This window comes from Lagenorhynchus albirostris, chromosome 10 (genome assembly GCF_949774975.1).
Source record: "Lagenorhynchus albirostris chromosome 10, mLagAlb1.1, whole genome shotgun sequence".
Classification (NCBI taxonomy): domain Eukaryota; kingdom Metazoa; phylum Chordata; class Mammalia; order Artiodactyla; family Delphinidae; genus Lagenorhynchus; species Lagenorhynchus albirostris.
The window spans coordinates 34,585,595-34,598,865 of record NC_083104.1 but is presented as its reverse complement, the minus strand read 5'-3'; the positions used below and the strand labels follow the sequence as shown (position 1 = coordinate 34,598,865).

Here is a 13,271-nt window from a genome sequence, read left to right as displayed (position 1 = left end):
GGACTTCTTGGATCTGTGGTTTGTCATTCATTAATTTTGGAAATATTACTTCAAATATTTCTTCTGTTCCCTTTTGTCTTTCTTCTCTGGTATTCCCATTACACTACGTATCTGTTATACTTTTTGTAATTGTTCTGTGATTTTTGAATATTCTATTCCTTTTTCCCCATTAATTTTTTTCTTTGCTTTTCAGTTTGGGAAGTTTCTACTGACGTAGCTTCTGGCTCACTGATTATTTCCTCAGCTGTATCCAGGCCGGTGATGACCCATTGGCATTCTTCATTTCTATTAGAGTGTTTTTGATTTCTAGCATTTCTTTTTGATTATTTCTCTTAGAATATTTGTCTCTCTACTTATCTGTCTGCTCTTACCTGTTTTCTACTTTTTCCTTTAGTGCTCTTAGTATATTAATTACAGTTGTTTTAAATTCCTGCTCTGATAATTCCAACCACACCTGCCATCTACCATCTTGCAGTACTGCACAGCAGTTAAGTGCACAGGCTCTGGAAATAGACTGTCTGTGTTTTAATTCTGGTTCTGCTTATTGGTGGTGTAATCTTTGACAGCGTACATAAATTCTCTCTACCTCAATTTCCTCATTTGTGAAGTTAGAATACTCATAAAACCTACTTTATAGAGTCGTTAGGAGAATTGAATAAGTTAACATATGGAAAGCACTTAGAACAACAAGTATGACTATCTAATATATTATATATTTATTTAATTTTTGTTGTTTTCCAGTCTCCTTCTACTTAAAGGTAGGCTGAATAAAGGCAGGGTCTTGTCTTCAAACTTTAAAGAATTAAAATGTTTTGGGGCAGTTTTCTCTATATTCACATAAGGAAGTACTAAGCAGCTTCTTAAATTTATGTTTTTCAAGAGTACTTAATGACATTGGGAAATAGTTATATGATGCTATCACACCTGTACAAAAGCAGCCGTAGACTGTGTGAAAGACTTACAGATTACGTGACTAGAGCAGGATCCACAAGTGTAGGGAACAGACCGCCCGCAACCATACCCAGGTCTGTCTGAGTTCACAGCCTTCTTCCCTAAGCCACATGTCATGTTTTTTGACTTTCTCTTTCAGTATGAATACTTCAATGCCGTGCTGATAAATGAAAGGGACAAAGATGGGAATTTTTTGGAGCTGGGGAAGGAATTCATCTTAGCCCCAAATGACCATTTTAATAATTTGCCTGTGAACATCAGCCTGAGTGACGTTCAAGTGCCAACGAACATGTACAACAAAGGTAAGGCTCACTGCTGCTGCTCCTTTTGGAGGGTAGAGAGGGCAGGGCGTGAGGGGCAGGGCTGGCTGGTTTGGGATATCATGCTTTTTTGAAAAACAGTTATAAGCTGGGTGTGTCAGGCACCAGCTGGATAGGTGAAGTGTGTGCCTGTTCTGCCTGGACACTCTGGGCTTGCTGTTTTCCTGGCTCCTGTTTGCATCAGGCCCTCTAACTTGTAGTCCAGGGGTTGGCAAACTTTTTCTTTAAAGGGCCAGATAGTAAATATCTTACTTAGGCTTTGTGGGCCACAAAGTCTCTGTTGCAACTACTCAGCTCTGCTGTTCTGGCACAGAAGCAAGCATACATAGGTAATATGTAAATCAGCAGATAATATGTAAATTGGCTGGTTCCAAGAAAACATTTAATCTACAAAAAGAGATAGCTGCATTGAACCGGCAGGCGCTAGCGTACAGAGCCTTCTCTCTTCTTCCTCCATTCCTTGTGATGGTATCTGAGGGTTCTGGAGTTCCTAGGGTTACCATGGAATCACTTGTGGTCTTAGAGTACAAAGCAGCATGAGTCTTAATGAGGCTCCCTGTTTTCAGGCTTGTGTTCCTCAAATCCAGTCTTCTCATGGATTCTAGAGTTCTTTTCCCCAAATTCCCATCTGCCCCTTTGAATTGGGATTATAATAGCCAAGGACTGGGCTCTGGCAGCAGACGGCCTCTGATTAGATCCTGAGTTCCATTTCTTACTGGCTGTGACCTTGAAAGGCTGAGACCACCTTGTCTCTTTAGACCTTAATTTCCTTATATTCTAGGATGTGGATAATAATCGCATCTACCTCATGGGGTGGTTGTGAGGATGAAACAGATGATGAGTACAAAGGGTTTAATTGAGGACGTTACTTTCCTCATCCCCTCACCATTATGGAGTAGGAGTTTGCTCTGCTTTGTCATACCTGGGAGGATCCTAAACAAAGAGCTGTCTTCCCCAAAAAATAAATTAGAAAGCTGTGGCATCTTCAAAATAAAAATCTACTCCATTATAAGCTATTGATGTTTTAGAAATATTGGGGGCCAGTTTCAGTATCACAGGCAGGAAAGCAGTGGTCATGAGACAGGCTCTGGGCTTGAATCCTGCTCATCCTTTTGCTGGCTCTGTAATCCTAAACAAGTAACTTTTCCTCCCCGAGCCTCAGTTTCCTTCTTTGTAAAATAGGGATAAGAATACTGCCTCCCTCAGGGGGTTATTGTGAGGATATGAAGTGATGCCTAAGCATCTTCAGCACAACTGTTGCTCGTGGAAACTGCCTAGTGCATCTTAGTTATCATTATTATCGGGAAATAACGTGAGTATAAATTGCATTTCTGAATTGTTCTAGGTTACTGTTTAAAGAGCTTGGTCAGTGATTAAAGAGCTTCCAACTCACCATCTCTGTAGTGTTCTTCTTGTGCCTGTCCTTTGGGTCTGGATATCTAATGTCTCCCTTTCGTGGTTGACCTGTTACCCGTCCTTAATGTTCTGTGAGGCAGCACCCCATCCATTAATTATTCTGATGGTTACTGGGTCCCCTGTGGTGAACCAGATGCAGCCCCTTTCTTGAGAGGTTCATAGTGAACTTAGGGACCAGACAGGTAAAAGAGATCATAGGATACCGTGTGTCACCTGCTGGCCACAGTTACTGAAAGACCGGGGCAGTGGGAGCTCCAGGGAGGGGACCTGACCACTTGCTCCTGTGAGCTGCCACATGTTTTTCTTTTCTGTCTCTCAGACAAAGTGATGTCAGTCCAAGTTGCCCCTAGTGAGCTCTGGATTGGACTGTATCCTGTGACCTAATCTTCACTTTGGACTCTTCCTCAGAAAGCAGATTCCTAAGAACCCAAGCCTTAGAGGGCTGAGCTCAGCTTTGTCCGGTGGAGTTTAGTCCTCCAGGGAGATCCTGCCAGATGAGAAGGAAACCCCCTTTTGTGCAGTGTGTCTGCAAAAAGACCATTCTCTCAGCATTAAATACATTCTCAATGGAAGATGAAAAGTTCAGATTTTACAGAGCAATTCCAGACATAAAACAATTCAGAATGATCTTTTTAAATATGGCAACTGCTTCAGGGTTGCTTGAACCATTAGCCCCATTATAGAGATTTAATTGCACCTTGAGCTTTAAAGGCATAATTGTACCTTTCCGTGGTGGCAGCACTAGGGGACCAGCACTGCCATTGATCACACAGACTGCAAGTCTCTCTAGGCAGAATCATAATAGATAGTCAGATTTCTTGAGCCATAGAGGTAGATAGTTTTATTTAACGTCATCCTCAGCACCCCTCATGAGGTCTGCCTACCACCGCTACTCAGACACAGTGGTCCCCCAGCCAGGCAGTGGGTCATGGGCTAAAGCCCCCAGGCACTGTGTCTTGATTCTGCCAGGCAGTGAGTAGCTGCCCAAGGAAGAGAGCAGGGGACTTCAGGAAAATTCCTGTCTCATTCTACCTAATTCAAACCAGCCCCAAATAGTCTTTTTTCTTTTCATGTTGCAGAAATGTATTTCATGTTTAGAGTGCTCTCCAGCTCAGATCTAGTTATTGATGACATGTACTTAAAACACATGCTCAGAGATTGGTCACTAGCTGAGATGTTCCTGGGTTAGAAATCTTGCCCCCAACAAAGGAAACCAGTACAGGGGGCCGTGCTCCCCTGGCAGCTTGAACCCCCATGGGCACATAGCAGAGTGGTTTGATATGATACTTGCTTAGGAGCTGCTGTGTGCTGTGCTCTTGGGCATAACTTCTAGGCATAGATGAAACTTGCTGATAAAATCTACCTCTTTTCTGTAATCTGCTTTTCTTTTGCTTCCTCGGCAGGGCCTTGCAACCAGGCTGTTCAGCCAGGTCAGTGCTCACCTCTGTGCTTGAGGTGCCTTTCTCGAAGGCGCTGACAGAAATTGCAGGCTCAGAGTTGGTGACATGAGGGCAAACTGACCTATTGGCCACGAGAATTCAAAGAGACATATGTCTGGAGTCTAGAAATGTGTCTTAGGGTCCTCATGGTGCCTGATGAAGCAGCTTCTTCCTGAAACCAGCAGATGTTTGCTGAGCGGCTGCTCTGGCATCCCCGACCAGCGAGTCTTACCATCTGTTGAGACATCTTTGGAGACTAGCTGCCCATGCCTTAGAAGCTGTGAACAATCCATTTCCTCTAGGAGTAAAGCGTGGGTCAGGATGCTTTTGTGAGACCTGAGGATGGTCTGACAGTGGATTCAGATAAAGCTGAACTCTTTAATTTCTAGGCTGAAGTGGTATAAAATTTACACAGGCACATATGTAGGTATACATACACACCTACACATACACAATGTGTATGTTTTTGTGTATTTGGGTATGTGTGTGTTTGTATATGTGTGTATGAAAGAAATATGCTCTGCCCTCAACCTACCCCTTCATCCCTGCTGCTCATCTCTGTCTACCCAGGTGAGAGCCCCTTCTGTTCACTGAGTACACCTTTCTCTTTCCTCCATTGTATCTTGTTGTTCATTTCTGTTATCCCTGCCTCCCGGTTTATTGCTTATCCAAATGCTCATTCTTAAAAAACAGCTCAGTACAACCTCTTCAATTCCGTTACACTTTTGTTTTGTAAGTGACTCTGGTCCTTTGTTTTGGTATCACTTTGTTCTAGAAGTACATTGCATACATTCTTTTACTTCTCCGAGGGCAGGGGCTCTGCTGATTCAGCCTGCTTGGTGCCCTCCTTTGCCCCCGAGCACCATGCTCTTTACATAATGGGTTTTCTACAGTGGATGAGGTAGGGAATGCCACCTGGGCTGTCATTTTTCCATGGTGCCTGCAAGCAGCAGAAACATACCCTGGCTGACTTAAATGGAAAAGATACTTTTTTTTTTGCAATACGCGGGCCTCTCACTGTTGTGGCCTCTCCTGTTGCGGAGCACAGGCTCTGGATGCGCAGGTTCAGCGGCCATGGCTCACGGGCCCAGCCGCTCCGCGGCATGTGGGATCTTCCCGGACCGGGGCACGAACCCGTGTCCCCTGCATCGGCAGGCGGACTCTCAACCACTGCGCCACCAGGGAAGCCCGAAAAGATACTTTTTGAAAGGACATTGGGTGGCTCACAGGCTCTCCCAGAAAGTTAGAGAATAAGGCTTAGAAAATGGTCATGAGAGAGGGCAGCCAGGGGCCAGAGCCACAACCAGAGCCAGCCTGGTAAGGACCGCCTGCCACTATGGCTAACACCAGCCATGCATCTGTGACTACATGAAATAGCTGTGCCTCATTTTCCTCATTCAGAAACTGGAGATAATAATCCCAGTCACCTTCTCAGGGGGTTTTGGTGAGGATTAAACATTGAGAAGGCCACCCAGTACACAAGCTTAGGCAAGTTTTTCTTTCCTTCCATTCCTCAGCATCCTTAGCTGTCAAATGAGTATGACAGTACTGACCTTATAGGATTATCATGAGCACAGCAAGAATAATGCTCGTGTGGGTTGGGGTGCAGTGGCTAGCCCACTGACCTTGTCTCTTGTCACCTGCTGGAGGGGAAATAAGACTCATGTCATGGGGTTGCAGTTAGATAGCACAGGTAGCCTTTCAGAGAGTCTGGTACTCGATGAAGACCAATGCATTCTGTTGTGATTATCACTGTATTAACTTGTTCGATTCTCACAGGCAATTATGGTTAAGACAGGAAGAACTTGAACTCAGAGGGAGTAACAACAGGTCACAGGTTCCCCAGCTGGTAGAGGCAGGATTAGAACCCAGCATTTTCATTAATTGTGTCCTCTCTGGACCACATGCCACCCCAGTGCCTGGGCTGCTGCTCTGTGAGCCATAAGGGAAAAGACAATACTTTGGCTCCCAAATATTTTTGTTTTAAAGTGGTTGAAATCCAAGAACTGGAAATTGGCCAGAGTTTGACCCTAAACTTCTGCTTCTTTTGTCTCATGTGGTTGCTAAAGAACACAAAAGGGCAGTTTCGGTGATTCTGTGTTGTTTGGGGTTTTTTTTTCCCCTTTCTCCTTATCCCATTTTGCTTCCCCGCCCTCCTCCTCCCCATACCTGTGCTGTAACCATGGTGCTGTCGAGACAGAGGAAAGACATGATAAAAGTGGAAGGAAAAAGGTGATGGCTTGAAAATGTGCCCATAGATAACATTAAACACAAATGATTCTATAGTTTGGCTGGGCGAGAGAGGGGAGGGAAAGAATCCTGTAGCACGTCAGTGTTTTAGACCCAAGCAGAAAAGAGGCAAAAGTAGTAGCTTTATTCTCCAGTAGTTTTAGGCTGGATAAAGGAAAATGTGAATTTTAGAAGTTAAGCAGTTTAAACTGTGGTACCATTTTACCACTGTGGCCTCATTTTATTTCCTTCTGCATCCCCTTGAGGGAGGTTAGGCAATATTCTCATCTCCGTTTTTCAGATGAAGAAACTAAATGTCAGGGAGGCCAAGTCACATAGGTAGGAAGGTCCATGGCAAGTGGACCTGGATTTTCTGATGAGGAGTCCAGCTTACTTGGCTGCCTCTCTGACCATGAGCTCTGAGAGGATGGGTACCTATTCCCTCAAGTGTCTGGGGCTCAGTTACTTCTGGGTCACCTTGGGATCTCGGAACTTTTGCCCAGGCTGAGAACCTCAGCCCTGGGCCCATCCATCACCAGCCTTCCTTCTGAAGCTCCAACTCTTCCTGGGCCCTGCTCCTTGTAGTGAGACCCCAGACCCTTCTCTGGCCATGCCTCCTCTTCCCTCCGTGATACCCAGTGTCATAACTCCAATGAGTTGAGGTTCCCATGTGAGCTGGGAAGAGGTGCTGACTCATGTAGCGTCTGCATATCAGCCCTGCAAACATCCTTGATGTGACTGTCTGCTTGGGACAGAAAGTGGGACATAGCAGGGAGGACAAGCAGAATATTATTGCCTCTATAAAGTATTTGCTCATCTATTCGTTCATTCCTTCCTTCCTTCCTTCCTTCCTTCATTCATCAAATGTTGACTGTGCCAAGCTCTAGAGATACGCCCACAACTAGGAAAGATGTGGGCCCTGCTCCTTGAGCAGAGCGGGAAGACAGATGCTGAACAAGTCATGATCAGGTGACGGGCAGGCAGAGTATGGTGCTAAGGGGCATGTAGCAGGGGACCGGGCCTGGTCCTGGGGCTCCAAGAAAGCCCTCCCTGAGAGGAGGTAGAGAGGAAGGAGTTAGACGGGAAGGGAGTGGTTGGGAGGGAAGCATGTCCAGCAGAAGGACTAAACAGTGAGCAGGTGTCAGGGGGGTGGGCATGGGGCTGGGATGCTAACAATGAGGGAGTGTGGTGTCCAAGGGGACTTGGGGTGGGGAGGAGTCAGAAAGGTTATGGTATGGGGCCTCCAAGGGCTGGCCAGGTGGTGAGAGGCTGTGAAGGCCATCAGAAGCTCATGGAAACCACGGAGACAGGTAAAATATGGTTGAGAGCTTTGCTGGGAAGAGGTCTGCAGAGGAACACTGGGCCCGGACACTGAGGAAGAGGGAAGAAGGGAGAGGAGGGGAAGTCCAGGGCCTGGTGCGGAGAAGGCCCAGTGGAGAGGAATGGTGGTGGCCCAGACTGGATGGTGAAGGTGCAAGCCCTTGGGCATCGGGCCCCAGAGAGTGAGCTCCAGCAAGAACATCAGCTCCACCAGGGCAGGGACCTTCTCTGTGTTCTTCTCTGATGACTTGCCAGCCTCAACATGGTACCTTGCACCTAGTAGGTGCTCAATAAATACTTGTTGCCAGGTGAGCAAATGAATGAAGGGAGCAGTTTAGAAAAACTTCTCACTTGGTTCTCGTACAGGTGAAGAAAAGACACTGGGAATAGCTCCCAGTCTCGATTCCCTTTCCTCCACCAGTAATGGAGGGCCTGGGAGAGGTTCACTGCTTGGCAGAGGTGGAGTGAGGTATGAATTGCAAGGCATGACCGAGGCCACCCCTTCATCTTCTAGACATCCCAGGAAGGTGCCCAGCCAGGCCAGCATGGGCTGCAAGCTCTCCTGTGTATGGGGGCCCAGCCCCTGAAGATGAACACAGGTCCAGGAAAAGGGAGACCCATAACCACCACTGTAGAGACTGAGGAACCAACCTGTGTGTTACAATCCAGTAGGTTCTTCTGAAAATCCCAAGAAAGGGGAAGGTCTAGCCTGGCGGACTTGGGTCCCGGGCTGCCGTAGGGATGGGCAGGATTGCTGGGTTTGGATTTGTCAGATGTCTCAACCTATTTTTCCAGTGCTGGGTTTGATAAAATGCAAAATGCATTTTGCCAAGCACTTTTCCCCTTAATTACATGTGTATATTTTAAGGGAAATTTAATCCATATGTTTCTGATTCATTTACATGGAAATCATTAAGAGGTTGTTTTCTAGGAGCCATTTGATGTGCAAGAAGGCTCATGAACCTTTTTAAAAGCTGTGTTTAAAAATTGTTTCTTTCTTTTCCCTTTGCTTGGGGGTATGTGTGTGTGTGCACCTGTGTGAGAGAGAAGAGTGAGAGTGAGAGAGAAGGGGGTGGTGGAGAGAAAGAAGGATAGAAAGAAAGAAACTGACTCCAGGATGTCAAAAACAAATATGGACTCTAAATGGTTTGTTTTCTCCTTCGAATTCTGAGCTAAACACTTGGAGTAGGCTAGACTCTTGCTTTTACATCTATTTTTGGCACTAACTGAAGGTGATGGTGCTATGGCCATAAGTTGGAATCTTGAATAAGGATCAGAGGATCAGGCCTGTACAGACTGCTTCGCTTCTAGCGAAGGACATTCAGAACCCTCCCCAGCACATGGCCCTTTGGCACCTGCAGGCCCCCCACGGCCAGGTGAATGTTCCCAACCCTGTTTCATCAGTGAGAGCACGACAGGACAAGAGTGTTTGGCCAGATACACAGATGATAGTGCCACTGAAGTGACCCCACAGTTGTTATCCCAAAGTACTCATCATTTTTCTCTTCTAGTTTGGAAATTATATTTTTATGTCCTAGAGTGACTGTCTCTGTCTTAAAATTCACCATTTGAGTGGCTGAGTTCAAGTTCTTTTGGCAGTTCTTTCACATTTCTGACTGTGCGTGTGGGCATAGCACAAACATAGGTCTGTGAAGATGTGTATCTGTGTACACATAGGTTTGGGTCTCTTTTATTTCTGTTATCTCATCAGAGGTGGTGTTAGTGGAAAGAGGATGTCCTGTGGCTTGCTGTGGCCTCTGCTTAGGCTTATGTTTAACCCACATGTTGAACTTGTTTAATGAATGAGTGAATGAGCTGATTACTTACTGAGAGGCATACTCTGTACTGAGCACCTTAGCTGCAGTATTTCACTTACCACTACCCGGTGTGTTGCAGGCAGCAGGTAGGGACTGCCATCCTCCACAACCTACTGTGAGAGAATTCCAAACCAACCTCCCCCACTCTGTTCTAGGGTCAGGTCTGGTGTGTTAAATGGGGTGAAACTCAAATGCATGACTTCAGGTGCTGGTGGAGGGTTTCCTGAAAAGCAAGTGAGAGGGGAATTCCCACTAAGGCTCTCTGAAACACTTTCCTGTCCCTCTGGTCCCCTTTCACCCTGGTACTGACCTGTACGTTCCCCATTGTCCCTGTCCTGAATCATTTCCAGACTCTTTTCAGAACCACTGGGGAGCCTCTGGAGTGTGGTAGGCCTGGACTTGCCTCGAACTTCTGTGAGTGCCAGCTCGGTGGTCTGGGGAAAAATGTTTCATGCTCTGAGTCTCAGTATCCCCATCTGTAAGGTGTGAAGGGTCATTTTGGGCATTAGCAGAGGTAAGGGTGCGGGCCTGGTGCAGCATCCATACCTTGGGACACTTGATTGGTACACGCTGACTCCTCATGTCAAACTCTCTCCAGCTCCTGCTCCTGGGGGCGGGGGCGGGACTTCCATGTGGCCCTGCCCAAGCCCAGCACACACTTGCCCTTCCCTTCAGCACTGTTTGCAGGATGACGTGCAAATCGTCACAAACTGACACCGGGCTTCTGCCCTCTTTCACTGGACTCCCCTTTCCACCTCCTCCGGGTCGTGAGATCAGGACTCTGACTCCCTGAATGCCTACCCCTGGGCTCTGCCCTCCCCTCAACCTGCTCTCCTCTTGCAGAGCTAGGCTTCCCCTTTCCTGACAGCGCAGCTTCCTAGAGCCTGGTCTTGCCTTCTGGCCACAGCCCTCCTCCCCAGAACAGTCACCTGTCCTTCTTTTATGTCCCCATGGTTTGGTGCTTTCCTTTTCACTGGGCTCTCTCCCCCTTGAACTTGGAGGCAGGGGCTGTGTTTTCTTCATCCCCTTTGGAACTTAGCACCAGGGCTGGAATAGAAAAGCTCTTCCACAGATGTTTCTTGAACCTGTGTCACTATATGAGTACTTTAGTCCTATGCTGCTATAGGTCATGACAAACAGATTGCTGGGTTTCTTTTTTCTGCTTTTGGTTTGTCAATTCTACTTCTCTGTGCATTTGATTTTTGGGGGATAGGGTTCCCTTTGAAGACAATAGTCTTAGATGTATGTCTAATGAGATAATACTACTTTCAGGGTCTTTTAATATGTTTGCATTTTTTATTCTCTCTCTTTTCAGAATAATAGAAATCAGGATGGAGGCTTGCGATTGGTAGGAGCTGAATCTAGGCTAGAGGAATTCTAAAAGGAGGGGCCAGGTCAGTAAAAGGACAATGCAGGAGCAGAAATGATATACTAACAGTGTTTTCTTTTTTCACCTGGTGTCTCGACATTTGTGAAATGTCACAGTAAATAGTAGAGAGTCAGAGTTTGTAGGTGATTTGTTTTTCTTTTCTTTTCTTTCGATGACTTAGAGGGAATTGAAGGTCATTCCTATGCTAACATCACACTTAGGTGCTTACTTTCCGATCTGTATTTTGATTGGGAGGGAGGGACCATTTTCAGCACTCTGGAAATGACAGCAGTGAATGTTGCAGCCTGGGCTCATGGTCAGATGTGTTCCAGTGGGGAAAATCATTAAGAACCACTATCCCTGGACTGACTAAATCAGCCATGCTATGCCACAGGTCCCCAAGAATGAGAAAGAGATTGCTTTGCTGAGGAAATGCAGGTAGGCCCTTCAGGATTTGGGGAAAACAGGGGAGACACACAGAGAGTCCTGCAGTTGGCCCTGGGCTCCTCAGCAGCCCTCCCTGGCATGCGCTGGGTTGGTCAGAGGCTTGTTCAGGGGCGTGGGATCTGGGTGTGAGTGTGATGTGTGGTGGTTGCCTTGATGCTGACCCTTGCCACCACAAGGGCTCAGGCTATGCTGTTTGCTCATCTGTTAAGTACTCATTATGGTAACACCTATTTCATAGGGTTTGTGAGGATTAAATGAAAACAATACATATTAAATCTTTAGCCCTGTGGCTAGTGGGTGGTAAGAGCTTACTAAGAGTGACTTAGTACTGTTATAAGAATGATGATAGTGTAAAGCCCACAGTGGCATGGCCTATGCCTGGGAGTATCTATGACACTGAACAAATTGACATTCTTTTTCCTCCTGCACCTTGGAAACCCTTTTATCACTGGAGTTGTACATCAAGAAATTCAATGAACAGAAAACAGTGTGGAGCCAGAGTTGCTTGGGGTTTGGAAGCCCATGAGTATCTTCTGCATACGGCCAGTCCCTGATACTTGCGCCCATCTTCCCCCTGCTCATCGTGCTTGGATTGGCGGCGGGGGTGGGGGGGAGGGGGGAAGGGGGCAGCTCTTGGTGTTCATGTCCTTCTGCTCAGCTGCCAAGAACCTTGGTATCATTGTCAGTTAAATGCCGTAGGGTTTGAGATAACACTCTTTGCTTTCATTTTGTATGGGACCCAGGACTCTCAGAAGTCTCCGGGGGCCTCAGCTGTTTCCTGTGCCTCCTCTTGCAGGGGAGAGAGGGAGTAAAGGAAATCTTCCTGTTCACTTCTCACTTTCTTTCCCCTTTCCCAGCTCCAAGCTTATGGACTCTTCTGTCCAGAACACACTAGCCATTGTCCTTGGAGACACTCACCTGTGCATTAGTCCACTCGTGTCCCCGTGTCTCAGTTTCCTTCCTCTAGGTAACATTTATGTGGTCTTTATGACGTGCAGGCACAAGCATGATCTAATATAATACAATTCTACCCACAACTCAGTGAAGTAGAAACAATTATTATTCCCATTTTCCAGATGAGAAAACTGAGGCTTAGAGATTGGTCAGCATGACTCAGCTAGTAAAATGGGCAAGTCCACATTGCATCCCCAACACTGCCTTCAGCACCTCCTGGATACCCTGCCTCTTTAGACTCTGTCCTATATGTCACTACATCCACCGCCCTCTGGCTGTGCTCGCATGTTCAGTTAGCTGTGTCCTACCTGTATGTGCACGCTTCACGTGTGAGGCAAATGGAAGACCCTTTTTTTGTCAAATCGTGCTATTTTCTTCCCACCATATGGAAATCTATCATAAATGATAGATTTATAAATTTATAAATTTCATAAATTTCCTCCACCGTCTTATTTTGCATAAACACTTATAGTCTCTTCCCCTGATCAAAATAAATGTTGCAGCAGAAAGTCGTTTTAAAAATGTAAAGCAAATTCTGTATCAGAATGTCAGTATGTCCCAGTGGCTCACGTGTTGAGGATATTTCTGTCAGAGATGAGGCGGTTCCACATTTAATCCTGCAAACCTGCCATACCAAAGTGCACATGAGACCAGTGAGTAAGCAAGCAGTGATTCAACATGCAAAAAGGCTCTTTGCCTCACCAGAAAGGTCACTGTAGTAGGTTTAGGAGAAGTGAATTCTTCCTCTGTAGGGACTGGCGTGGCATTTGCAGAGTTGGGTTCTGGGAACACCACTATCATGTATTTATTTTTATTTTTTTAATTTATTTTTGGCTGCGTTGGGTCTTCGTTGCTGCACGCAGGCTTTCTCTAGTTGTGGTGAGCGGGGCTACTCTTTGTTGTGGTGCGCGGGCTTCTCACTGCGGTGGCTTCTCTTGTTGCAGAGCACGGACTCTAGGCACGTGGGCTTCCGTAGTTGTGGCATGCGGGCTCAGTAGTTGTGGCTCAT

The 13,271-nt window shown here is 46.4% G+C and overlaps 1 protein-coding gene across 1 annotated transcript in view; it reads left to right on the top strand.

The window, feature by feature from the left end:
- The window catches only part of CACNA2D3 (calcium voltage-gated channel auxiliary subunit alpha2delta 3), a 788,855-nt gene that overhangs the window by 303,581 nt on the left and 472,003 nt on the right, over window positions 1–13,271 (top strand). Inside the window, exon 5 of the mRNA XM_060164015.1 lies at window positions 1,091–1,253. Within this exon, the coding sequence (XP_060019998.1) occupies window positions 1,091–1,253 (163 nt within the window). The remainder of the gene's footprint in view (window positions 1–1,090; window positions 1,254–13,271) is intronic.